Source organism: Pygocentrus nattereri, chromosome 16, assembly GCF_015220715.1.
Source record: "Pygocentrus nattereri isolate fPygNat1 chromosome 16, fPygNat1.pri, whole genome shotgun sequence".
Classification (NCBI taxonomy): domain Eukaryota; kingdom Metazoa; phylum Chordata; class Actinopteri; order Characiformes; family Serrasalmidae; genus Pygocentrus; species Pygocentrus nattereri.
In genome coordinates, this window is record NC_051226.1 from 13,603,393 (window position 1) to 13,631,099 (window position 27,707).

The following is a 27,707-nucleotide window of genomic DNA, read 5'->3' on the forward strand; positions in this document are numbered from 1 at the left end:
ATTGTCTTTGGTTGTTATTCAACATAACCATATTATTGAATGTAACATCTTGAAGAGATTATCAGTGTTTTTGGTGGGATTTCTAGTGCTGTGGTGATGCATGATAGGTCACCACAGGCAGCCGGTACTGCACCAGAGGGGGCACCCAGGAGCGGTCAATCTCATACATCCCAAGTCAACCCCCTTGTCAGTCACGAGATCTACTTCGGATGCGGGGCTGAGCCTCATTGAACTAAACTGGATTTTAAAGAATGATGGAGGCAATTAAAATACAGTTATTACAAACACCAACCAGGAGGCACCCCTGGGGTCTGCCTGTGCACATGCCTGTGTGTACATTGTTCCATTTCAGAAGACTGGTGTAATTCTGATCTATAAATGAAGTGCAGGTTATGCTTTCTCCCAAGCTGAGGAATCTTCTGTGGAACTGATGAGTAATACTCTCTGAAATGTGTTTTATAACTTTTGTCCTCGTCGAAGCATTAAAACATTGGATCAGTGCTACGTTGCGTGGAAATGGGTCAGACTGTTTTTGTCTTGTGTAGAAAGCAAAGTGAGCCCCTGAGGATGACTTCAGGGAGCCGCATGGGAGGTGAAGGCCAGAAAAGCTCTGCGACAGGCCAGAAAAAGCACACACACTCTGCTGTCTGTCTCGGTGCAGAGATGGTTATGACATGCAGGGTTTGGATGATGTGGAAGCAGCAGAAGAGCACGGTCACATTAATCATCTTGTCCTGGCTTATTACATCCCAAGGCTTATTGTTTAGTAAATACATGGATTACAATGTAAATCAGTTATTCTTAAGTTATAGAAATGTGAAATAAAAGTTATGGCCAAGAGGTGAATAGTTTCAGGGTGAACTGGCCTTTACCTGGTTAAATCTTGTATCAATCTGTCAGAGACCATTTTCTGACAATTCTCTGCAGAGTGCTGGTACCTTACTATACATTTACAGTAACTTACTGACAAATGAGTTGTAGTAAAATTACAGTAAACTAGATATCATAAAGTAAGATGAAATGTAAAGTTTTTACAGTATCACACTGCTATTGTACAGCTAGATGGGCATAGTTTTTCAGTGATGTCTTGTATCATATTTACAGAAATGTTACTGTTAAGCTTTATCACCTGTCTGTCACTTTGAGCTGAAACTGACATGAAAAGTGCTACATAAATAAAAATTATTATTATTATTACTGTGAAATGTTTGCAATAATTTTACTGCAAATAGTTGCAAGTGATTTGCTGTAAAATTACAGGAAATTTTTTATAGTGGCAGTCAAATACAGGAAAGTCAAGGTTCCAAAATTGGAGTTTAAAAATTATTTTAAGCTTATTTAACAACTGTGCAAGACCTGGTAGACCATCAAAACTGTCCTCAACAGATAAACAGTACTTAGCTTAGCAGTACTTAGTACAAGATTTCATCTTTGAGATAGAGAGGAGAAAATCAAGCTGCTTCGGATCTGAAAACATCCACAGGCGTTTGTGTCCATCTGTCCACGGTGAGAAGGTGACTCAGCGCCATGGGTCTGAAAGTGATGTGTAGCCATTTAAGAAGCTCTTACTGAGGAAAGGAGATGGACACATCAAACAAAGAAGCTCATGATGTTCTCAGAACAATGGACAAACCATCCCAGAGTCCAGAGCTAAATATCACTGAATGTGCTTGGGGTTAATTGGATTGTGAGAAGCAGAAAATGCAAAAACAACTCTTAAGACTGATCTTTGGAAGTGTGGAACACTGTAATAAAGGCAAAGTGTGGACAAACTAAATAATTTTCTGTTAAATATATGTTTTGACTGGAAATCAAGTACATGAAGGATGATGTGTGACTTTTACACGGTACTGTATGTTGCTGAAAACACCATACAAATAAAATTTAATTCAATGGAATAACAGCCATGAATGTCTTTCTTGCTCCACCCCTTTATAGATAACTTTGTGACTCAGCTAATGTACTTCACATATAGCATTTCAACTGAATAACTCCATGGACCCTCATTTCTTTTCTTTGGTTTTCTGCATGTTTTTAGGAAAAAGTGCTGTGGGGGCTTTAAGTTTGTCCTGGGCCAGTGCATTCCAGAAGGTAGGAACTCTCTCTCTCGCTCTCTCTCTCTCTCTCGCTCTCTCTCTCTCTCTGTTTCTCTTTTCTCTCTCTCTGGTTTGGAGACTATGCAGCTGAATTTGGAAACATTTCCCTCACGTCCCATAGGCATCTTTAATGGAAAAGCCCCTTTAGAAAAACCTCCTCAGTTCCCCTTCTGTTGCCTTAACCTTTTTCGGAACACCAAAAATAGGCTGGCAGTGTCTGCTCACACATAACGACTGGGTGATTGTGATTAGCGTGGGATGTCTGCAGAGGGAATACATCCATAAAATTAACACATGGACAACATAACGGTCTCTCAGATCCATGGGTGTGGATTAGTGGTTTAAACTGCAAACGTGATTTTACTCATAACTGTCAGCGGACATGCCAAGTTCTGCCACGCCATGAACCATTTACACAATGTGTGTGTTACTGGTTTGTTTTATGTTCCTGAGGCATTTTAATGCTTATTTTCTGTCAGGCTGAACTGCTGTCCTCACCTGCTCTGACATCTCTGATGAGAAACACAGAGCTGTAGTCTGTAGCTGGGATCCACATTCTTTCCCAGAGTCAGATATAGATATAGAGCCACAAGCTGCACTGCAACTGACTGGCTGTACCACTGATATGACAGTATTAGGGATGCACTGATATGGCATTAAAAATGAGAACTGATCATTTAGACCTTCTTGTGGCTGATATCAATGCTATTAACCAATGATAAGCAAACAATTATCACTATTTATAAGTGTTGTCAAGTTGGTACCAACTCTTGGCATCCATATGGACAGTGTTCCTCCAGAATGTCCTGACCTGTTAAGGGCTTCAGGCTTCAGGCTTCTCTTGTTATCCATCCGTCTTGTTGGTGGTCATTTCATCATTTTACCTTCAACTCTTCCAAGCATAATTATTGGTTGTTTTCATAATTAGCCTAAAACATATGTCCAAAGCTTCAGTTTGGTTATCAGGGCTTCCCTTACTCCTTTGCTGTGGAATCAGTTTGTCCATTTTCTGAAAAGTTGTGTGGTAGGGATTGAGGTTAGGGGGTCAAGCTGCAGAGGCTGGTGCCCATCATCCATATTAATCATTCAAGTCCTGTCTGAGTGCCTCTTTGTTGTAAAGTAGTTAAGAAAAACAAAATACAAATGAAAGTGTACTGAACTGGCTCTGCCCTTTACAACATGCCCACATTCTTTTTAAATTAATTACAGTTTATTTGAGAGGAAAGTGTTGATTTATTGTGTGTATTTTGTATTTGTGTGTAGATTATGATGTGTGTGCTGGTGCCCCCTGTGAGCAGCAGTGCACTGATCACTTTGGTCGTGTGGTCTGCACCTGTTACCCTGGTTACCGCTATGATCGAGAGCGCCATAGAAAGCGAGAGAAACCCTACTGCCTGGGTAAGTCACAGTCACACTTCTATCTGCAGAGTACAGACCATTAAACACATAGTAATACTTTAGTTGTACTATTTTCCAACACTTTTTACTTGAGTTTACTTTATTAGTTTGTATAACAAGAACAATTCACACTAAACATCATCATTGTATGATGCAGTAGCATTGCAGATTTAGACAAATAGCTAATTTACATCTGTCAGTAGCATTTGCTTCTGTCCGGAGCAGGTTGATGTTTAAAACTACAGAGGGTTCAAAGGTCTGAAAGAAACAGTGAAAAAGTGCTTCAATTTGGCATAATTTTCTAATTTTCTAAACATTTTAATTATAAATTATATTGGCAACACTTTATTTGGATAGTCCACTTTTGATGATTTGCAAATGCTTTGCTTACTTACTTTCAAGTTACATTCAACTTCCTCTCTCTGTACAGAAATTGATGAATGTGCCAGCAAAAACGAAACAGTCTGCTCACAAATCTGCATCAACACTCCCGGCAGCTACAGGTGCGACTGTGAGAAAGGCTTTTACCTCGAGCAAGATGGGAGGACATGCAGTAAAGGAGAGAGAGGTGACCCTTCAACCCCCTTCATTCACACGCTTTCTGCCCATTCACTCTCTCTTTCTGCCACATTTACGCTTCTGAGCAAAAGTATCTTTTACTGTGCAAACTGTTGTGTTAATAAGTAGTGCAGTGTTAAGATTGGTCACCTGGTAATCATTACCCTTCACTTGGCTCTGCCTGTCTAAATAAACCTCCTCCCTTCAGCTGACTCGTCTCAGGAAACCTCCCCAAATGGAGTGCAGAGAGGCGAGGCTGTAGGTTTGGTCTGCTAATGGAGCGTTAGTACGTGATATTCGCTGCTTCCTCCCTAAAGTTTATCATCCAATGTTCAGAATCAAAATCTCTTTATTCAGCCATATGTGTCAGGTGCAGGAACTTGTTTCATTATGTTGTAAACTGGGGAATAACTGATATAGTGGTTAGCTAATAAGATTTATGTGTTCTTCTTTTGAAGAGCAACTTCTGCTAGATAAGACAAGCTTTATAAGGTGAAGGAAAATACAACCTAAGAAGGAATTGTAGTGCATGTGTTTTGCCAAAACGCCTAGATTTATAGTGTGTTATTAATTTCAAATTAAAATTTTCTTTGTATGTTGAAGAGTGGATGTAGTTGTATGTAATCAGTCTCACATTAGCTTGGTAAATTTGTTGCTGTTTCTGATCTGTTATACACTCAAACAAATAAATGGTCATATGAACTGAATTCAATTATGCCACACATTTCCATTCAATCAAACAGTCTATTTACAGTATGCAGTTTATTTGAGTTTCATTAGCATGGACTTCATCTCATCAGGAGATGGTGAGCTCTATCCTTGGTGATGCTACGGCCAGCCGTGGCCAGGAGGCCAAGAGAACACATGCCCCCCTGCACTCAACGCAATGGTAGCCAGCGCAGGCATCTGTTAGCTGACATAACAGAACTGGCGAGTGGTCCTTGAAGTCCAGAGAGGCCATGATGTAGTTATAATTTTTGGATTGTTATCTTGAGATAACGAATTAAATACCTTGTGAGATAATGAATTATTTGTATTGTTATCTCAATGTAACAATACAGAAAATGATAGCAACAGCTCATGGTCTCTCTGGACTGCCGTAAAGCCCCACCCTCACCTAAAAGGCTTGTTTCTTAAAGATTTGTTTTTTAACTGTTTCAAAAGGCTCATTTCTAAATTTACAAATATCAGCTGTTCACAACAACAGTTTTTACTGTCTTGTTTGAGAGGCAGGATAGTGACAGGCCTTTTAAATGATTGGCTGTTATGGACTCTCTTTTGTAAGTAAAGAACAAACAGAGTTTTGGATTTTCCCTTGTACTTTCCAGTTGGTTTTAGAGTAACATAGAATTAGAGTCATGAGTAGCAAGTACTTTTTCACATTTCAGAAATGAATAAGTATAGCAGTCTCATTACAGTTTGAGGGAAGTACATGTTTGTAAATGGTGCAGCTGGGTGCAGGATGGAAGTTTGCAGTGCTCTGACTGTCTGTATGACTGGGTGGAGGATTCATGCTCATGGCAAGAAACCCGCTAATGAAATGATGTAATGTAGCTGTTTCTTGGTGTGGAAAAGGGCTTTTGTCATTGTTTTCACACTTTCGCTTGGAACTCTCACACACGGCTCCTTAAGATCTTTTTTAGAGGATGAAGGCGCTCTGCAGGCTGCTGGTGAGTAAGACTGGAACTGAGGAGAAGCCAGCACACTCCGTATGTGTGGTCTTGCACATCATCTACTTTCACGCGCTCCGTTTTCACCCCCAGGCGTCCCACCCACCCTCTCGACTTCACATTTAGCTGTCAATCTAAACCCGCAGCACAAAACAAACTCTCTGCTGGTGTGACACATTTATAAGATGCGGCTTCCTGCCTCCACTGACCCGTCTCTGTAGGCCTTAGCCAATGACTCAGCATTAGCATTAACTAGCCACTCGTCTTATGAACAGGGTCATCCTGGGCTTCCTTCCTCTTTTCCTCTTTTCTGGGTCAGGGCGGATGATGAAGATGATGCGCTGTGTGATCATGTGTGTGTTTCTGCATTCCACACGTGCAAAATTAAAGGGAGGAATTTCCAGACCACCGAGTTTATCAGGGAGTAAACGGATGTGTGTGGGGGTCCGTATGTATGTGTGCGAGTGTGTCTTTTTGAATGTATTTGTACATGAACTTGTTTTACTGTGTTGGAAACTGCTCAGAAAGAGTATTAAGAGCCTTGCACACATGGTGTGATTTATTCACTCGTTGGTCGTTAATAATTTGAACATGCATATAACTACTTACATCTTGCACACCAATCATGATTTTTTGGACAGCGAAAATACAACAATATTGTATTCTCTGTGACACATCTGCTTCAACAAGGACAAATTCCCACAAAATGAGATAAGGCTTTGGCAGAAAAAGGGACAGAGTGATGTGAAACCCCACACTTTTATTAAGCTGATAATAAGTCCATAACCACTCAAGCAAAAACAAAGGAAAAATAAATAAAAGCTAAAAAATAAATCACTTTGAAACACCAACTAGGCTCACAGTCTATATTTAAGGGTAGCTCAGTCAATATTTGTTCTGCTGTTGCCTCTAACATATTAATACAATACACAGAGGTGTAATATTCAGCAGAACCCAGGATAACATACACACACTAACTTGAGATGTTATTGAAACTTAACTGGACATCATCTTATAGTATTGCTATTATGACTGCCATTATTACTGCTGCTGTTATTACTACCGTCAATTGCATTACTACCACTTCACTACATTCACTATTAATAATGTTTTATTATGATTGCTACTGTTATTACTACTAATTGCATTGCTATGACTTCCGCATTACCAACTAGAAAAGAGCATTTCTGAACAAAGAACAAACACATCAATGTTGCTATGAGTAAATGAGTTAGCAGTGAGCCAATGCTGGAAGAGCTAGCCAAGACGGGATCCCTCAAACACCAGGGAATATGTCACACACTGATTACTACTACTATTACTACAACTATTGCCATTACTTTCACTGTTATTACTACAACTATGATACCACTATCACTATAAGTACTGCTACTGTTACAGTTTTTACCACTACTATTAATGCTACTACTAACTGCTACTGTTACTGTCACTATCATTATTATTACTTCTACTAAGCCTGTTACTATCAGTAGCATGACTATTACTAATACTACTACTACTATCACAATTACGCTATTACTACACCCTAAAGGCTAAAAATACAATTAAAATTAAATAGGAATAGGAAGTTTTCCAAAAAAACAGTCAGCAGAAATTGTAAAAACAGAATGCTGCTTTTCCTCTGGTTTATTGTAGATGTGTGCAATATTCGGTTAGTGTAATGCAATCTTTAAAGAAAACAAAATGTCTAAAAGATCAAGCAGAAACTTCAGGTAAATTCTAGAGGGAACAGGACAACCAGTGCAGCCAGATTCTTGATGCATTATTATTTCAGGCCACTGTAAACCCTTAATGACAGTAAACATGTTTATGTTAAAACGACTGAGCTTTCTTTTCCGTCTTTCCTGTTTTTTTCACAGCTCCGCTGTTTGAAAAGTCTGACAACGCGATGAAGGAAGGGACATGCTCGGCCACATGTGAAGACTTTCATCAGATCAAAATGACCGTTTTCCAGCTAAAACAGAAGGTACCAGTTACTGGTAAAATTCCATGCATTAATCCCATGAACACTGTTCTCATTTTCAAATTATTAACCCCTTAAACTCTGAGGGTCCGTATGGGAGTTCACGCCTCAGTTCCTCACTCTCATAACTAGAAAACGTACACTTTAGCTTTGCAGTAGTTACTGAATAATTTATGGAGTTACTGAATAATAAGTCTGTGCTATTTAAATGTGATTACACAATTGACATGTTAGTTGTGTAATTAACCCCTTATAATTCTGTAGATATAATTCATAGAATCCTATGATTGTATGACTACATGGAAATGTAGTCTATGACTATATTCTGAGTGTGAACAGGAAGGCTGGATATGTCAGTGGGTTCTAGCCATTCAAGTTATACTTGACTTACATTTTGTATTAATAGGCCTGTTCCAATGTTAGGTTAGCTGTCTTGCAGTTTTATTGTATACAATATCATAATTATAAAAGAAAGAAAGAAAGAAAGAAAGAAAGAAAGAAACTTTATTAATCCTAAAGGGGAATTGCAGTGTTTCAGTCACACAAGATATAATTGCACATAAATTTACATCTACTATGCAGTTTACCCTGTTTCACATATGTAATTACACATAGAAGAAATACACATAGGGAAAATATGCTCTTATAACTATCCAGATACACTTATGTATACTTGTGCAAACGTGTGTATTACATAAGCTGTACTACCATAATCCATCTGTAACAGTGAATACTGTTAATACTGAATTAAAGACAATTATATAAAAAGGGACCAATTTACTTATTTTCTGCTGTATGATCTGCTCATAATATTACACTCTCAGAAATAAAGCTGTCACTGGAGCAGTTCCCCTCTTGTCACTAGGGTGGTACTTACTTACTTAAGGTACAAAATTACAACTTAAAACCACTGTTCTACCTTTGAGGGAACATTTACGTTGTTTGTACCTTGATTAATGAAAAATGTACTTGCAGTGTAGAAGAGGAAAAAACAGTGAAAAGTGATGATGCTATCTACTTAATCTCTTGATTTTTCTATACTTGTTTAAAACTTTATTAGTTAGAGACAGAGTCACTGTACAACGTTTACAAACTCAATATGATTCCATTAGGTGACGATAACAGCAACAACATAATGAAATGAAATGTCTTTCATTGGATTAGGACCTTTTTGTTGTTTTTACCCATGCAGTGTTTAACCAAGGTCAGCACCTAAGCTAGCAAAAACTGAGACACCTAAGGTTAAAATAATTTCTGCACAGGAATGCAGACTAAAGAACTAAGAGAAGTTGGTAAATGATGTGTTTTAAGATTAATAAGTGAATAATAAGGCATAAGATTAACAATATCATTCAGTAATAAATGATGCATTATTGAGTAGCAATGAATCTAAAGTGCATGTAGGTAAGAGAAGGTTTAAGAGGTTAAACGCTGAGCACAGGTTTTGTTACCTGTTAAATTCTATACATTAAGACAAACATGACGCTTTATAGTCACATTATACATGTGTTCGTATTTAGAGCTCAATGTCTGTATGATAGTATTTCATGAACAGTGCTGGACTGGTCAGAGTACAGGCCTGTAGGGACCAGCTGGTGAGTTCATATGTTAATAAAACGTGATTGAAATGACCTCAGCGCTGATGCAGTGACCTCTGGCCGTCCTTGGCAGCCGCAGGTAAACCTGAATGGAAAGAGAGTAAGAAAGAGAAAGATGGAGAGAGGTGATGTCAGTGTGAAAATGAGAAGAAAACAGGTGACCTTTTACTGGTCTGCCAGTAGAATATGTTCAGCTCTCTGTAGAATGATAGATTAAAGCTGAGAGAGTGAGACAGAGAGAGAAAGAAAGAGAGAGAAAAACATGGTGAAAAAGTGAAAGAAGAGGGAGAGACAGAAAAGGGGTAGAGAGAGAAAAGGGAAACAGAGAGAGGGGAGGAGGGAGAAAGAGAGTGTGGGAAAGACATAGGGGAAAGAGAGATAGAGAAGGGAGAGAAGATAGAGAGAGCGGGGACAGAGAAAGGAAGAGAGAAGGGAGAGAGAGAAGAAGAAGAGGTGGAAGAGATACGTTACATTTCCAAAAGTATTCAGTCACCCCTCCAAATCATTGAATTCAGGTGTTCCAATCACTTCCCTGGCCACAGTTGTGTAAGCCCTAGCACCTAGGCCTGCAGACTGCTTCTACAAACATTTATGAAAGAATGGATCTCTCTCAGGAGCTCAGTGAATTCCAGCATGGTACCCTGATAGGAGGCCACCTGCGCAACAAGTCCAGTTGTGAAATTTCCTCACTACTAAATATTCCACAGTCAACTGTCAGTGGTATGACAAAGTGGAAGCAATCGGGAACGACAGCAACTCAGCCATGATGTGGTAGGCCACGATAGGTCGCCAACTTTCTGCAGAGTCCATCGCTACAGACCTACAAACCTTATGTGGCCTTCAGATTAGCTCAAGAACAGCATAGAGAGCTTCATGGAATGGGTTTCCATGGCCGAGCAGCTGCACCCAAGCCTTACGTCACCAAGTGCAATGCAACAAATCGAATGTGGTGGTGTAAAGGGCTGCCACTGGACTCTAAAGCAGTGCAGACATGTTCTCTGGAGTGATGAATCACACTTCTCTGGCAATCCGACGGACGAGTCTGGGTTTGGTAGTTGCCAGGAGAACAGTACTTGTCTAACTGTATTGTGCCAAGTGTAAATTTGGTGGAGGGAGATTATGGTGTGGGGTTGTTTTTCAGGAGTTGAGCTCAGCCTCTTAGTTCCAGTGAAAGGAACTCTTAATGCTTCAGCAAACCAAGAGATTTTGACCAATTCATGCTCCCAACTTTGTGGGAACAGTTTGGGGATGGCCCCTTCCTGTTCCAACATGACTGTGATGAGTGAATTTGGTGTGCTTGCACAGTCCTGACCTCAACCTGATAGAGCACCTTTTGGATGAATTAGTGTGGAAACTGTGAGCCAGGACTTCTCACCAGTGTCTGACCTTACAAATGCACTTCTGGAAGAATGGTCAAAAAAGAAAGAAAGAAAGAAAGAAAGAAAGAAAGAAAGAAAGAAAGAAAGAAAGAAAGAAAGAAAGAAAGAAAGAAAGAAAGAAAGAAAGAAAGAAAGAAAGAAAGAAAGAAAGAAAGAAAGAAAGAAAGAAAGAAAGAAAGAAAGAAAGAAAGAAAGAAAGAAAGAAAGAAAGAAAGAAAGAAACTTTATTAATCCTAAAGGGGAATTGCAGTGTTTCAGTCACACAAGATATAATTGCACATAAATTTACATCTACTATGCAGTTTACCCTGTTACACATATGTAATTACACATAGAAGAAATACACATAGGGAAAATATGCTCTTATAACTATCCAGATACACTTATGTATACTTGTGCAAACGTGTGTATTACATAAGCTGTACTACCATAATCCATCTGTAACAGTGAATACTGTTAATACTGAATTAAAGACAATAATATAAAAAGGGACCAATTTACTTATTTTCTGCTGTATGATCTGCTCATAATATTACACTCTCAGAAATAAAGGTATGAAGCTGTCACTGGAGCAGTTCCCCTCTTGTCACTAGGGTGGTACTTACTTACTTAAGGTACAAAATTACAACTTAAAACCACTGTTCTACCTTTGAGGGAACATTTACGTTGTTTGTACCTTGATTAACGAAAAATGTACTTGCAGTGTAGAAGAGGAAAAAATTCATGCTCCCAACTTTGTGGGAACAGTTTGGGGATGGCCCCTTCCTGTTCCAACATGACTGTGATGAGTGAATTTGGTGTGCTTGCACAGTCCTGACCTCAACCTGATAGAGCACCTTTTGGATGAATTAGAGTGGAAACTGAGAGCCAGGCCTTCTCACCAGTGTCTGACCTTACAAATGCGCTTCTGGAAGAATGGTCAAAAATTCCAAAAAAACACACTCCTAACCTTGTGGAAAGCCTTCCCAGAAGAGTTGAAGCTGTTAGAGCTGCAAATGGTGGGCTGACATCATATTAAACCCTATGGATTAAGAATGGGATGTCACTCAAGTTCATATGCGTGTGAAGCAGATGAGTGAATACTTTTGGCAATATAGTAGAGAAGAGACAGAGACAAAGAGAGAAAAGGAGGACAAAGACAAGAGAGGGGGAGTGGGGGAGAGAGGGAGAGAGAGAGAGAGAAAAAGAGTGGGACAGGTGGCAGAAAGAGAAGAGGGAGAGAGGAGACAGAGAAAGAGAGAGAGAAAGACAGAGGGAGAGAGAAGAGAGGGAGAGAGGCTATTATTTATATTAAGCACTTTTTATTGTTTTGGCAACAGGTGCTATCCGTAGTTTGTCACTAAAGCTGTTTGAAACTCAAACTGACATTGAGAGAGAGAGAAGAGAGAGCTGAAAGAAAAGTGGGGATTGAGAGGAGGAGAAAGGTGAAGCAAGGGAGAGGAAGCTCATGAGGCTGCAAGCAAATTTAGGAATAGAGCTGATGGATCTGAGTGTAGTGTTAAATTCAGCAAACTAATAGTAATTGCACATTAAAATTAGCAGAATATTCAACAAGACATATAACTTGACTGAAGGTCTTCAAACTTTGCATATGACTGTATTTCTGCTAATATAAGTAGACTAGTAACTTTTTGGGCATGTAAATATAGTCACGTTTTATTATTTAATTTCCATTGGTTTGTTCTTTAAAAGCATAACCAGCCATTTTAATTGAGTATTATAAGAGATTTCAAGTCATGACTGCAGCAGGGAATTTCTTGGACAGCCTTACAAGTTCCAGTTACAGCCACTCAGTCACAGTTGTCTGGAAATGACCCTTCTTTTATTCAGTAACTCAAGGTCATCTTTCACTGACTGTTGTGTTTTGGGCTCTAACAGGCCTATCTTAAAGCTGAGTGGAGACAATCGCCAGAGTGTTATTTAAGAACCTTCCTAGCAAAAGGATTTGCATGAAATGGTAACTTCAGAGCTCTGCTGCTATAATCACAGTGTTCAGAGGACACTCAGAACACCGTGGGAAATGTAGGAAAACCCAAAATATGCCCACTTCTCAACTTCACACAGACACACACACACACACATACACACACACACATACATACGCAGACAAACATAGTCATGTGTTTCCTACAGAAAAGCCAAATGGCTTTTAAATTGCTTACAATCGGCTGAATTCAGACACTCATATAGATTCATATCTGAAAGCCTGATGCTAGGGTTGCTGTGTGCTGGGCAGGTTAGAGGTGTGTGTGTGTGTGTGTGTTTGTGTGTGTGTGTGTGTGTGTGTGTGTGTGTGTGTGTGTGTGTTTGTGTGTGTGTGTGTGTGTGTGTGTGTGTGTGTGTGTGTGTGTGTGTGTGTGTGTGTGTGTGTGTTGTAAAACCAGAGAAAACCAGCATGACCTACAGGACTAACGCAATGCTCCTGACTTTGTAAAGTACTTTTTTTGCCAAAACTCTATGCTTTGTTTTTGAAAGCAAAAATGACAACACTGACACTGACTGCAAGATTAAACTTAGTAAATCCTTATTACATATAAAAGTCATAGATGTTCATTTATTCCCAGTGAATGAATGTACTAATTTCAGCAGATGTTTCTGAAGAGAATTGTTCATACCCATAACAACTTTGCAAGATCTGGTAGACACCAAAACTATGCCCAGCAGATAAACAGTAGTTCAAGGTTTCATCTTTGAGAGACAGGAGAAAATCAAGTTGCTTCAGATCTGAAAACATCCACAGGTTTTTCTGTCCGTCCTTCCACTGTGAGAAGATGACTCAGCGCTATGGGTTTGAAAGGATGTGTAGCTGTTTAAGAAGCCCTTACTGAGAAAAGGAGACAGACAAAAGAGAAGAAATTTTGAAAATCAAACAAAGAAGCTGGACGCAGAAAATGCAACCAACTTCTAAGACTGAACTTCAGAGAAAAATACTTCTGCAGATTTCTTTGAAAAACTGAAACCAAGACCCCCACCCCCACCCCCCATCCCCCAGAAAATTGAGGCTATAGGAAAGGAAAGAGAAGACATACTAAATACTGAAAATATGGTGCCGCTGTATTTGGAGTGGTCCTTTCTAGATGATTAATAAACTCATAACAGATGATCAGAAACACATAAACAGCATATCAGTGCAGTAGCAGTAGGGAAGCATCTGAATACGTTGAATTAAATACCTTTAGATGTGCTGTTAATACAGTATGTACATTAAGTGGATTTATTTTTAATATGTTACTTCTATTTTGCAAATCCTAACCTACCCAACCTTACCCAACACCTAGCCCTCACCCTGGCCCTATTCCTAACCCTAAACTTAACCTCAACCCAAAACCTAAACCTAACCCTAACCCTGGCCATAAGCCTAAGCCTAACCCTAACCTCAACTTCAACCCAAAACCTAATCTTCATATATTTTTGCTATATTAGTAAGAGTCCATTGAGTGTTTGTTTTATCTAAAAAGACCACTCAAAATAAAGTATAACTGAAAATATTTATTTACTGTTTAGTTGTTGAGGCTTCTGTTTAGTGTTTTTATTAACATTTCTGTTATGAATAACTTTCACTTAATGACAACTTTAACTAGAAATTAAATTAATATTATGAATGAAGACATCTGTCTTTCACATAGTACATAATACATTTTTTAAAATATTATTACATAAACATTCTTACATACACATAATGCATATGGGAGATGTTACTATTACATATACATTCTTGCAAAATATATAGGCCATATGTATGACCCTATGTCCTTACAAGGCATTAAAATGTGTGACTGTGTGTGTCCTGCCATCTAAAGCTTTGTGGGTCACAGGTAACAGATCCCTCCACTGCTCTCTGAGATCCACTCTTTGATGTTTGGGGCACTCACTGCTTGTAAAAGGTGCGTGTGGCAATGTGGAGACATAGACGTGCATTATTCAGGACTTCTGCACAGATGTTACAGCTTATGGCTTAGATTACATGCTAAAGGTTAGCTCAGGCACGCTCTCTCTTTTACAGTCCTCTCTGCTGCTGTTGGTATTAATCATACTATCCTGTCAGGTCACGTCATACTAGACGTTCACTGAAGTACCTAAAGGCCAGGCCTTTAGCCTCCTGAACTTGCCTTCTTACATCAGCCTGGTCACTCTGTGATCTGAACATCTCTGTTTCAAAACAGTGGGAGAAAAGATGGGAGAGAATAAGGAAGAAAGAGGTGGAGAAAGTGAGAGTAAAGAAAGAGAGTGAGAAGATATAAGAGAAAGAGGGAGAGAAGGAACACAGATAGAGAAAGAGAGAAGGGGAATGGTGAGAGAAAGGCCAGAGAGGGGGAGGATTGAGGGCGAGAAAGAGAGAAAAAGAAATATAGAAGGAAGGAAGAGAAGAAAACAGGAGAAAAGAGAGGTAGTGAGAGAGAGAGAGAGAGAGAAGAGAGAGAGAGGGAACAGAAAGAAAGGTGCAAAAATGAGAATGAGAAAAGGAATGAGGAACTGTGAGAAAGATGGAAAGAAAAAGAGAATGATGGAGAGAAGCAGAGAAAAAGGACAGAACAGAGTGGAAAGCAAGCAAACAGAGTGAGAAAATCAGCCACAGAGAGAGAGAGGGGGGGGTGGACAGAGGTAAAGTCGGAGAAAAGATTAAATGGTGTGGGCAAAAAAGAGGATGGGAAAGCAAAAGGTAGAAGGAGAGCAGAGAAAAAAGACAAAGATAGAGAAAGAAAAAGACAAAATAGAGAGATGAAAGTTGCAACAGTGTAATTAATTCTACATTGTAACTCTAGATAACTCTCTCTCTCTCTCTCTCTCTCTCTCTCTCTCTCTCTTTCTCTCCCTCTCTCTCACTCCCTGTCTCTCATCTCCATCCCCCTATCCTATACTGTCCATTCCACAGATAACCATGTTGACAGGCATCTCTGAGGCCAACAAGCAGATGACCCATGAGAAGATGTTGACACCACATTCCTTCTTACCTGGACCTCCAGGGCAGCCTGGGCCGCCCGGTAAGCTTTAGACCGATGATCAGACTGGACAGTGAGAAGATGCATCTAAATATTTATGACTCACACTAAACGCTTTTGGTTGTCAGACATTTGTGAACTGGAGTGAGTGGTCAAACTGGACTTCAGATCCTGTTTTTGCATGAGAGTCTGACTGGGGCAGTCATGGGCTGGAGGTTAGGGAACTGGCCCTGTGCCTGGAAGGTCACCGGTTCAATCCCCAGAGCCAACAGTACATGACTGAGGTGCCCTTGAGCAAGGCACCTAACCTCCAACTGCTCCCCGGGTGCTGTGGATAGGGCTGCCCACCACATGTATGTGCTGTTTCACTTCAAGGATGTGTTAAATGCAGAGGTGAATTTTCTCTGTTGTGGGACTAATATGGGTCTCTTAATCTTATTTATTTGCAAGATCACTTTAAGTGTGTTTTATTTTCTAACACAGATGTGATCAAAGCTGAATGGGTGTCATCATTGGTCACTTTGTTCACTAAGGTTGGATAAAAGTCTGTAGAGAACTCTTAGGACATCGATTTCTCTGAAATAAGATAATATATTTCATCACTGAAGTGATTTTCATATCGTTTTTGCTTATTTAGTTTTACACAGGAGCTATGAGACTAATGTAGCTAACAAGTCATGCAAGCAACAACCTAGCAACACATGAGCAACTACCTGGGATTACATAGCAACAGCCCAGCAGCACCTTAGCAACCAACTGGGATACTATAGCAATGCTCTAGCAACATCTTAGCAACCAATTGAAATACCACAACAACGGCCCAGCAACACCTTAGCAACCAACTGGGATACCATAGCAATGGCATAGCAACACCTTCACAACCAATTGAAATACCATAGCAATGAGCCCGGAACACCATAGCAACCAGTTGGAATACCACAACAACGGCTAAGCAACACCTTAGAAACCAACTGGGATACCATAGCAATAGCCCAGCAACGCCTTCACAAACAATTGGAATACCATAACAATGGCCCAGCAACTCCTTAGCAATCACCTGGGATTTTTCAAGCAAACAAAGGTTGTTCCAGAACCTTCCTTATGTAGTTAAATATTATAAAAATACCCAATAAGTATAAGCGCTAATCTTTAGTTTGATTAACTTCAAATATCGCTCAAGGATTGCGGCTTTTATCATACCTTTTGTTTTCATTTTTAAAGATAGTCCACTGAATATTTTATATTTTTTTTGTGCGGGGTTGCCATGTTTAGCAAAAATCTTCAGCCCGTTTGCTTAAAAGGCACCTACCAGAAGCTGAAACTTTAGCATTTTTCTCTTGTGAATTTGGTTCTTGTTGAATTATTACTTTAATAATCCTCTTGCTATTGTCATAAACTATTTCCAATCAACAATCTATTTGTCTACTTATTCAAAACACCTTGAAGCTGAATTCAGGCAGTGTTTGGCAGTTTCATGGATGTTTCAACATGTATCAGTGTTGCAATATAGCATGTTTTGGCAGCTGCTATTGGCTGTGCATGAATCAGTGCTGATGTTGGCCTAAGGACTTGTGCATTGTACCTGCTGTTTTTCCGCCTGGCTGAGGAGTCAAACTTTTCTCCACTGCCTTTAACCACGTCTGTTTCCTCTTATATGGATGTATAACAAATCTGACTGCATTCTGCAGACTGCAGGCCTTGGATCAGCCACTGTACATTATTACAGAGAAACACAGAATTATAGTACAATTTCTGTCCAAGTACTTCTAGATCCTGAATTATTATTCAGTGCCACAATCCTGGAAATGGTACTGTTATCTTCTACTATAACACCAATTATCTCTCTATCACTTTCTCTCTCTGTCCAAGTCAGAAAATCATAACCTATTTTATGCATTAGCATGTCATCATTGTTCCAAACTGGTAATTATATGGAAGAAGAAGAAACTTCTTCCAAACTTTTAATATATGTTAATGCCACAAGATTTTATTACGAGTTCCCACAGTGTAAAAGACAGCTGGTGTTTTCACATTTTCATAGGTAAAAAAATTTAAAAAAAGGTAAAAACTGAAAAAATGAAAGCTTTTCCAAGCTTCTGATATGACAGTGATGATATTGTGAACATTTAGACGTCTCTGGTTAAATTTTTTTTTACCTATTTGCTGAATTTAATGTATTATGGAAAAAAAAACAAATATGGAAGTCCAGAGAGTTATTTACTTGGTTATCTTGAGAAGGTCATTTTCTTGTGTTCTCAAGATAACACAGCTGTTGAAATCACAAGATAATTAACTTGTTATCTCAAGAAAATAATCCAGAAAATTTAAATAGCAGCAGTGTGGCCTGGGCAAAGGTTATATGCACAATAATATACAGTTTCATATTATATGTTTTATTTTTTAGCACATAGAAGTTGTTCACTAAAATTAACCAAAAAAATTCTTATTTAAGTTTGTTCCCTGAAAAGATGTGTTACTTACTTATTTTCATATTTTTTTGACTGTAATTTTACTGGAGATGTTCAAACCTTTACACACGAGTACATATACACTTTATATCTGTTTAAAAACAGTTTAAAATAAACAGTTTAAAATAAACATGCGTTTATTTAAGCTCACACTCTCTCTCTCTCTCTCTCTCTCTCTCTCTCTCTCTCAGGGAGTCCAGGCCCTAAGGGTTCTTCTGGTGCCCCAGGGCATCCAGGCCCTCCAGGTCCACCGGGCCCTCGGGGTCAAATGGGGCCCATGGGCCCCTCTCCTGATCTTTCCCATATCAAACAGGGCCGGCGCGGACCAATGGTGAGTATCTTTATGATACACTGTCATAGCTTTCCTGGTCAGGCTCCGCCCTGTCTGGTCTCCACTCCTCCCTTGACCTGTCCAGGCTTTCCCCACAAATGCGTTCTTTTGTAGCAACTGTTGCTACGTGGCAAAAATCCCATTCAGCCTAACAAGAAATTAGCTCAAACTATATTATGAGCATGTTATTGATATTGATATTGCCAATTTATTCTTTACACATCTGCATACACTCACACTGTAAGGATAGATTGGATGTGTGTTTGTTTCAACAGTCAAACTAACATTAGCATCGATTCTGACATGGATATACAAACATAGATTCCACACTGGGTTCAGCCAACTCTGTAAAGCAACCTGATCTGCACTGTATACAGTGACAGATATGTCTGATGTTTATAATAAAAATATTTAGTGAAACTTGGTGTTTTAAGCATGTGGGAACATATCACAATACACATGTATTTATTTAGTGGATCTTGACTGTTCCAATATGATGAAGGTGTATCAACACACCTGAGAATGTGGTTATCTGTGTAAGCATATGTATGGATTCTGATGCCGAGCTTATGTGAGGCTTGTCCAACCTCGCAAGAGTTGATATGAAAGGCTGCAATTGCAAAACACCCTACACCCCCCAAAGGCCTAATCACAGTCAAATTTGTCCTTCTGAATTTCCTGATTTTCCTCATTGTGCAGCCTCACTGATTCAGGAAGTAAGGTATGAGTGTGTTGAACGTCTTAGAGCTAAAATAAGATATGCTGCAATGCCACCTTGGTGCTTATAACTGATACTCATCCATACATTTGTCAGGCTGTGTTGAGTGGGCAGGTTGTTCATCAGGAGGCTACTGTGATTTCTCCTTTGTTGCTGCTCAGATAAATATGGCAACATGGTAGAGATTAGATAGCTGTCTTTACTGAACAGATCTGTTTCTGCTAAGGCTTTATTGAGTAACTGAAAGGACTTCAGTGCAAACTGGTTGAGCTATTCTTTGGTTATAGAAGCATGGAATAACTAGTTTCTTGTTCATTTGGCTAGTTACTTCCTCATTCATTTAGCTAGTTCATGGCAAGTTGCTCGATTATTTGACTTGGCCATTGATATTTCCTCATTTACTTAGCTAATTAAGGGCTAGTTTCTTTTGTATTTTGCAAGTTCATGAATGCTTGCTCGTTCATTTGGCTAGTTTGTCCTCATTTTCCAGCCTACTTCATGGCTAGTTGTAATGCGGAGCAAGGAGGCGGACACACGTGCTGAGATAAGCAAGATTTATTAAGGGCAAATCCAGGGTCATAGTCGTAACAGTCCAGGTTCAAGTAGCCAATACGGAGAGAATGCGGGTCAGACATGATAAAAACACAGAACCTCAACCAAGAATCAAACAACAAACAAAATCCAAACAGAACAATTTTCCAAACATGAAACAGTACAAACAGAACATCCAACACAAAGACCAACAAAAACAAAGGGCAAACACGGGGCTTATAAAACACAGGGATAACAAGGGACAGGTGGAAAACAGGTGGTGACAATCAGGGGTGCAGTCACTAAACAAGGGGGCTGGACCAAAACAAACGCACATGGAAGATCAAAACAAAAGGTACATGGAGTGGGAGGAGCCAGTCATGACACTAGTTCCTCATTTGTTTAGCTACTTCATGACTAGTTCTTTGTTTATTTGACTAGTTCATGGTACTTCCTCATACAATGCATTTTCCTAAAGTCAAAACTCTGTTTGATCAGAAATGGACAAGATAAAACAAACCTGGGGTATAGCTACGGGAGACTAAGACGACATGTGGAGCCCTCGGTTATAAAAGATCAGTCGCATGTGCTGTTCCACAGTCAATAAAAATTCATTGATTAATCTTTTTGGTCAAAAAACACTCTATCGGCCTAATCACAGTCACATTTGTCCCTCTAAATTCTCTGCTGATTGAGCAGCACGAAGTAAGGTATGAGTGTGTTGAACGTATTACAGCTAAGATATTCTGAAATGCCACCTTGATGGTAATAACTGATACTCATGTCCATGTTTGTCATGTGATTTCTCCTTTGTTGCTGTCCAGATAAATATGGCACCGTGGTAGAGATTAGAGAGCTGCCAGTGTGACACATTTACTGAACAGATCCATTTCTGCCCGGTCAGGGTGGCAGAGTGACCTCCGGCTGCTGCTGACACATTCACACTTTCACACTTACTTTAACAGGCTAGAGCTAAGCCTCATTACACTTCCACACATTCTTCTGCAGCCCAGCAGGCGCAATGAATTAACAACACACACACACACACACACACACACTCACACACTCACACACTCACACATTCATTCTCAGGCTGTTGTGTGCTCTCTGTCTCTCTCTCTCTCTCTCTCTCTCTCTCTCTCTCTCTCTCTTTTCGTCACTTATCACATATACACACGCTCAAATTACAGATGCTGTTAGTCATGTCAGCTTTATTCACTTTAACCTTGGCACACTTATCATCACCCTGAAGCATATGAACGTTATGCCTAGGGAGGGTTTCATTAAGTTCATCACTGCTTGTGGACCCAGAGTGCACTCATTTATTTTAGACAGCACAAATACTGTACATTGTTTTTGCACAGCTGAGATACAGAGTACAGTTTTCAGTTTGTGCTGTATGTATTCGGCCAAGTCATGTCTAGGTCTGTCTAGGTCCTTATTGACTTGTTCATGACTAGTTCTTTGTTCATTTAACCTTGTGTAACCACTGTACTGGCACCAGCACACTTCCATTGAAGCGTTCACTTCTGTTTTTTTATTCATCATTTTTATGCATCCAGTCATCCAGCACTATGGTGATGCACTATATTGTTAGAAAGCTTGAAATCTCAGGATTAAATTCCTCCAAATCATTTTGTAATCTGTTATTCACAGCAGTCATGATCATTTCATTTGCAATATAAGCACCGAATGATCAGTATTTCATGCAATTATTCTGATTTAGGAATAATAAACTTCAGAGTGTTACCTTTCAAATAACCAAGATCATGGCTCTAGCCCAATGCATGTGGGAACAGAGCTCCTTTTACTTTGGTTATGCGGTTTCAGGCAAAAATGGGCCGACAGTTAAAACCCTCTTGATATCCCAGGTTTATTACATACTAAGGCTTTAATGAGTAATGACAGGGACTTCACCGCAAACTGGTTGAGCTAGTCTTAGTTTATGGAAGTGTGTAATAAAACTTTGGGTCCACCAGTGGGCCCTGGCCTTTAATTTATTTATATCTAGTTTCTTGTTCATTTGGCTAGTAAACATGGCTTGTTGCTCATTTATTTGCCTTGTTTGTATGTGGAGGCTTCAGTTGTTCGGTTGCTCTATTGCTAGCTAGTGTATCTGCTAGATTGTTTCTTCTGGCTAAATGGAAGCTTATTGCTGTGCTCAAGTGATGTATTCCAAGTATACAGTGGTGGACGAAGTACACAAATCATGTACTTGAGTTAAAGTAGAGATGCCCAAAGTTAAATATTACTCCAGTAATAGTAGAAATGTACTTAAATATCAAAAGTAAAAGTACTAAAAGATTTATTATTACTCTAATGTTCTGTTATCATTGTGGTAACAAGACTCTTGCTTCATTAACTCAATTTAGGTTAAAAGTATCTAGTGTTACTCTTGGTAAACCAATATTTTAATAGAATGTCATTATTTAGTATATTAAATTTCTATTAAATGTCTATTAAATGATTATAAGCATAATCTGTAGGTCTCTGTTTAGAAACATAAACTAGCAAAAACAAATTTGCTATAAAATGAAATGGTGTTTGTATAAATTCAGAAAAAAGACATGCCAGTCTGCATATGTGTACATATTTCTATATTGTGGTCTATTTACACAAAGCTAGGTTTGCTGCATCGTTTATGTTGAATAGACTCTCCCAAAATTTTACACTGCTGCACTGACGTTGGGTTGGTGTGTCTGACAGGTCAAAACAAGCTCAGAACAAAGTGCGCGCTGTGCCCTGATTGGTGTTCTTGCTTCACACTTCTTTGATTTTGACATGTTATGTTTTTATGCACACATAAACTAAAAGGAATGACAGATTTTGCAAAATGTAGTTTAGTAAAAAGTAAGATATTTGACTTTGAAATGTAGTGTAGTGAAAGTAAAAAGTCACCCAAAATGGAAATACTTCAGTGAAGTACAGATACACGAAAAAACTACTTAAGTACAGTAACCAATTACATTTACTTAGTTACCGTACACCTCTGCAAGCATATAATATAATATTGGTTTGGTTAACTTTGAATATTCCTTCTCCAGGACGTTGATTTTAAAAAATGACCTCCAAGATGTTAAAATTTAAAAAAAAAATGTTCTCTGAGGAATTTGGTAATGACTTAGTGATGTCATAGAAAGAAGTCAGCTGGTTGCTATCCTGTAGTGATGTCTTTGATGATCTCTCTGGTCTCTGATGTTAGCTAGCTGCTCCACTGACTTGTAAACAACCCCCTAAAATGAAGTTCTGGCTACACCACTGTAACAGACACTTCTGGCTAGTCAGCAGATTGCTAAATATAACAACAAAATCCAACAAAAACAGAGACATTAATATTAATAAAATATGAAAAGTGATTGGTGCCTGTTTCCCAGTTCTCCTTTAAGCCAATTGTATTCAGTTACATTGACGCATCCCCGGTAAAACTGAAGTGAAAGCTGGATTTGAAAAAGCTCAGGCTGTAGCAGCAGGTGTCTAATTCCAGCAGGATAGTGCAGCGTTAGGCCGTGCCCAGTCAGGTCCCCTCCGTGTGGGCTAGCGCTGACCTCCAGTGACTCTCTGGAGGGACGCTGCTGCAGCTGTTGCCAAGACTATTCCAGTCTAGTATTGTCTTCTTTTCACATACTGTTCTCTTTTTATCTTTCTGAAGTATTAGTTATACTGAGATTAAAAATACAGACATGCTTCAAGAAGGTTTCTACTACTACCGCTGTGTTTGGGGTAAGGGAACAAATGTCAGTCTGTTTACCTTTGCATAAATTGCACACCTCTACATTCACCAGCCACTTTATTAGAAACTCCTAGCTTATATTTCCACTTACTGTCCACTTTATGAGCTCCACGTATCTTACAGATCCACTTTGTGGGTGTACAGTCACAGAATGCAGCTCACCTGTTGCTCTACAATTTATCTCTCCCTCATTTTGCTCTACCCCATTCATCATTGTACAGTTTCTAAACATAGGCCTGCTGTTGTCCAGATATTATTTGGGTGGTGGATCATTCTCAGCACAGATAATGAGAGGTTAAGATTAGCCCCCCCCCCCCCCAAAAAAAAAAAAAAAAATATATATATATATATATATATATATATATATATATATATATATAAATATATATACACATCTTTCATCATATTTTTATTGTTCTTATATACACATATATATAAGAACAATAAGAATATGATGAAAATAATAGTATATTAACAGTCAAATTATACATGGAATACAATATTATTTCTGCTACTATTGATAATAATAATAATAATAACTATTGTTGTTTGTTGTTGTTATTATTATTATTATTTAGTTGTTTTTGCTACGAACAATACTAATTGTTGTGTATATATATGTAGAGTGTTTCATAAATGATTTTCGTGTTCAAGTAAACTGACATTCAACAGTAGACTTATTGTGTCTCTTATTGTGATAGAATTGGTGCTTCTGCTGAATGTGAGTAAAGATTTTGTGAGTGTTGACAAAAGTAAAGCAAATGAATGTGTGTGTGTGTGTGTGTGTGTGTATATGTGTGTGTGTGTGTATGTGTGTGTGTGTGTGTGTGTGTGTGTGTGTGTATGTGTGTGTGAAAGCACAGCCTTAATCTTGATGAATTGTAATAGCAGTAGCAGGGGAAAGGTCTGAATGTATTAGTGTGCAGGTTGTGTTTTGTTTGGCTGGCTTGGTCCTGAGGTCCAGCCATTAACATGCCTGATAGTGCTGACCTTTTGACCTTTCACTATTGGTGCACTAGACTGCATCACACTAGTGAAGAAGTAAAATGCTTATTTGTCAGAGTAATATATGAACGCTGGACGCAGAACCATTCAGCTGCATGGCTCTCAACACCACAGAGTTAGCCTTCAGTTTTTTTTGTTGTTTTTTTGATGACCCTAAGTGAGTTGGGAATCTGCTGTTTTCTTGTTTTACTCTCAGCTTTAAAAGTTGACGAATGACCAAGTATGCAGAGTAATTGCATTGTTACTGGCCTCTTAAGTCCACTCGAGCTGAAACGGGTGTCCGTTAGGATTCAACTATGTGTGTTCGTAAACCAATCTTCCAGACTGGAAGATTATTGCTCTAAAATTTAGGAAAACTGTGGAATGTCTGGCATGTCTGAGTGTCCGGGGATGCATGCAGTGTGTTTATGTGCCTGTGTGAGTGTGTTTGTATCTGAATATGTGTATATATGCGCATGAATGCGTGTGCATGTGGGAAACGTTTTGCAAATCAACTCCTCCAGTCTGCAAAGGTCCATTTACATACACATAGTTTTAGAGTGTGTAGTAGGCAGATGAAGTTACTGCTGGCTTCTTGAAGTACCTTCACACAATCACCATATCAGCACTAAAGCAGCAGTTTTGGATGTGAGATTCATTTAATTCAGTCCATATGTGCTGTTGCTGGCAAGTTATCTATACCACAGGCACACCGACATGAATTAATCCTGGTAGTAGCCCCTTAATGCAGAGGCTTTAGGGAGAACAGAGCTATAGAAATCTTAAAATTCCATTTTTTGACAAGGTACACACAATAATATATTGATATTTGATGATATTCGCTAAAAATATTGGCATCTGACAGATATTTAGATTTGAGTGATACATCAAATCAATATTTGATGATTTGGCCACATTTCTCCTTAATGCTAATCCAGCTGGATCTAGTCACAGTGTATACATACAGTGTTGGCAGATACGTACATGAAAAGGATCAGATCTTGAATTTAGCCCACAGTTCTTATATCAGTGCATCCTCACTTTTACAGTTCTTATATCAGTGCATCCTCACTTTTACAGTTCTTATATCAGTGCATCCTCACTTTTACAGTTCTTATATCAGTGCATCACAGAAAATCATTTATAGACTAATATTTACCACATTAGGAAATAACGAAATGTATTAGCAACCAAACAAGACATAGCAAAATCGTATTTAATTTGCCATAACAGGTCATAATTAACAATCAATGTCAATACCTAAATATTACTATTATTAATGGCCTATCATATATGTCCCATTTCACTGTTAAAGGGCCCATATCATGGACAAGTGAATTGTCCTCACTTTTTTAAAAATGAAATTTTTGTACCATGTAAATATTGTTAAAGTTTCAAGTCTTACAGGCACAGTAACAAAAAAGGCTGTTAAAGGGGTAAAGACAGGCAAAAAAATTGGCATGTGAAAATTATTTCTGGCTGTTTTGGCACCTAAATCCAAATAAATGTATTTTTACAAGAAAATGTGAGATATGGGCTATTTAAAGTATACACATCATTATTTCGTCATGTGCTACGAATTTATTGATTCATCATGCTGCAACAATTATTTGTGATATTTAAATATGCTTATTAAAGTTACCATTAAATTGCCTTTTAAATGGATTAAGTATTTAACATGTGCATGTTTTTGTTTTGTTCTGCAGGGTCCCCCCGGTGCTCCAGGCAGAGATGGCATGAAGGTACAGTGTGTTTTCAGTGTTTCCAGCACCTCTAACCTCTCTCCTCCACAGCCTTCCAGCCCCCCAGGCTGTTTTCCTCTAATGGAATGCAAAACATTCCCGAAAGCTGGATGAAGATGTTTAAAATCCGTTCAGTGCTATCAGTAATGAAATAAACCTTTGAGACAGAGAGCCAAAATAGAAAAAACAAAGTGAAAATGTTTCTCCATGGTTTAACAGGGATGAATTAATGACCCCTGTGGAGCAATATCTGAACATTCTGATTGTGTTTCTGCAATGGTAAATATGATTCATTGATTACACTGTGGAATATCAACAGACAAAACACAGAATTCCTCCATTTGCGAGACTGATTGCTGTTGCTGCTATGTTTGCATCATATTTATTTGGATCACTCACTGCAAGAACAGACAAATATACAAAATAGCACATCAATAAGCTATTTTGGCAATGTGTGCTGCCATACATCCATGTGTTATGTAAGCTTAACCCACATTTCCTTTGAATAACCTCCTATAAACCTACAATATGTGCCCTAAATTGGGCTTGTAAAGCTGAGTATTGGATCTAATCCAAGAAGCAATATGTTAGATTGCCTATAGTTGGCTGCACAGTTCTCTTGGATAAGACTGCAGCATTAAACTAGATTAAATTAATGCTTTTTGAATCTCAGTGAATTGAATCTCTTAAGTGAAGCTTCTAAAATTGTGTTTTTTCACCATGACGTTTGTGTAAGGTCAACATGGACAAACAGAAAGACTTCAGGTAGTCAGTAATAGTGCAAGTGAATATTTTGCAAATTTTTTCCAAATGAATAATAGAATAAGACTGAGTAACTAAAAATTATGAGGACGATTACAGATAACATGCTTAAAAATAGTGCCAGAAGTGGCAGAAATTATCCAGAACCTCCTTCAATTCCCTAAAGCAGCAGTTCTCAAGCTGGCTTCTTGAAGTACCTTTACACAATCACCATATCAGCACTAAAGCAGCAGTTTTGGATGTGAGATTCATTTAATTCAGTCCATATGTGCTGTTGCTGGCAAGTTATCTATACCACAGGCACACCGATATGAATTAATCCTGGTAGTAGCCCCTTAATGCAGAGGCTTTAGGGAGAACAGAGCTTAAAATTCAATTTTTTGACAAGGTACACACAATAATATATTGATAATTGATGATATTTGCAAAAAAATATTGGCATCTGACAGATATTTAGATTTGAGTGATACATCAAATCAATATTTGATGATTTGGCCACATTTCTCCTTAATGCTAATCCAGCTGGATCTAGTCACAGTGTATACATACAGTGTTGGCAGATACGTACATGAAAAGGATCAGAAGTGGCAGAAATTATCCAGAACCTCCTTCAATTCCCTAAAGCAGCAGTTCTCAAGCTGTTAGTTCTCAAACTCTGCTTTGGCTGTATCTAAAGATGATAAATTAAACATTATTAAAAATCAGTACACATGCCACCAAATCACAATTTGTGGCCATGGATTTTTTTTTTATTTCTGTGTAATTTAGTATTTGAGCTGTAAACAAAGACATTGAAAGTGGTTTAATGTGAACACTTT

General features: G+C 38.7%; 1 protein-coding gene across 1 annotated transcript in view; it reads left to right on the top strand.

Annotated features, from left to right (window-relative positions):
• ccbe1 (collagen and calcium binding EGF domains 1) overlaps positions 1-27,707 on the top strand; it is a 112,436-nt gene that overhangs the window by 77,778 nt on the left and 6,951 nt on the right. The window contains exons 3-9 of the mRNA XM_017715722.2: positions 2,039-2,091; positions 3,360-3,494; positions 3,925-4,062; positions 7,603-7,709; positions 15,557-15,665; positions 18,283-18,422; positions 26,092-26,127. Of these exons, the coding sequence (XP_017571211.1) occupies positions 2,039-2,091; positions 3,360-3,494; positions 3,925-4,062; positions 7,603-7,709; positions 15,557-15,665; positions 18,283-18,422; positions 26,092-26,127 (718 nt within the window). The remainder of the gene's footprint in view (positions 1-2,038; positions 2,092-3,359; positions 3,495-3,924; positions 4,063-7,602; positions 7,710-15,556; positions 15,666-18,282; positions 18,423-26,091; positions 26,128-27,707) is intronic.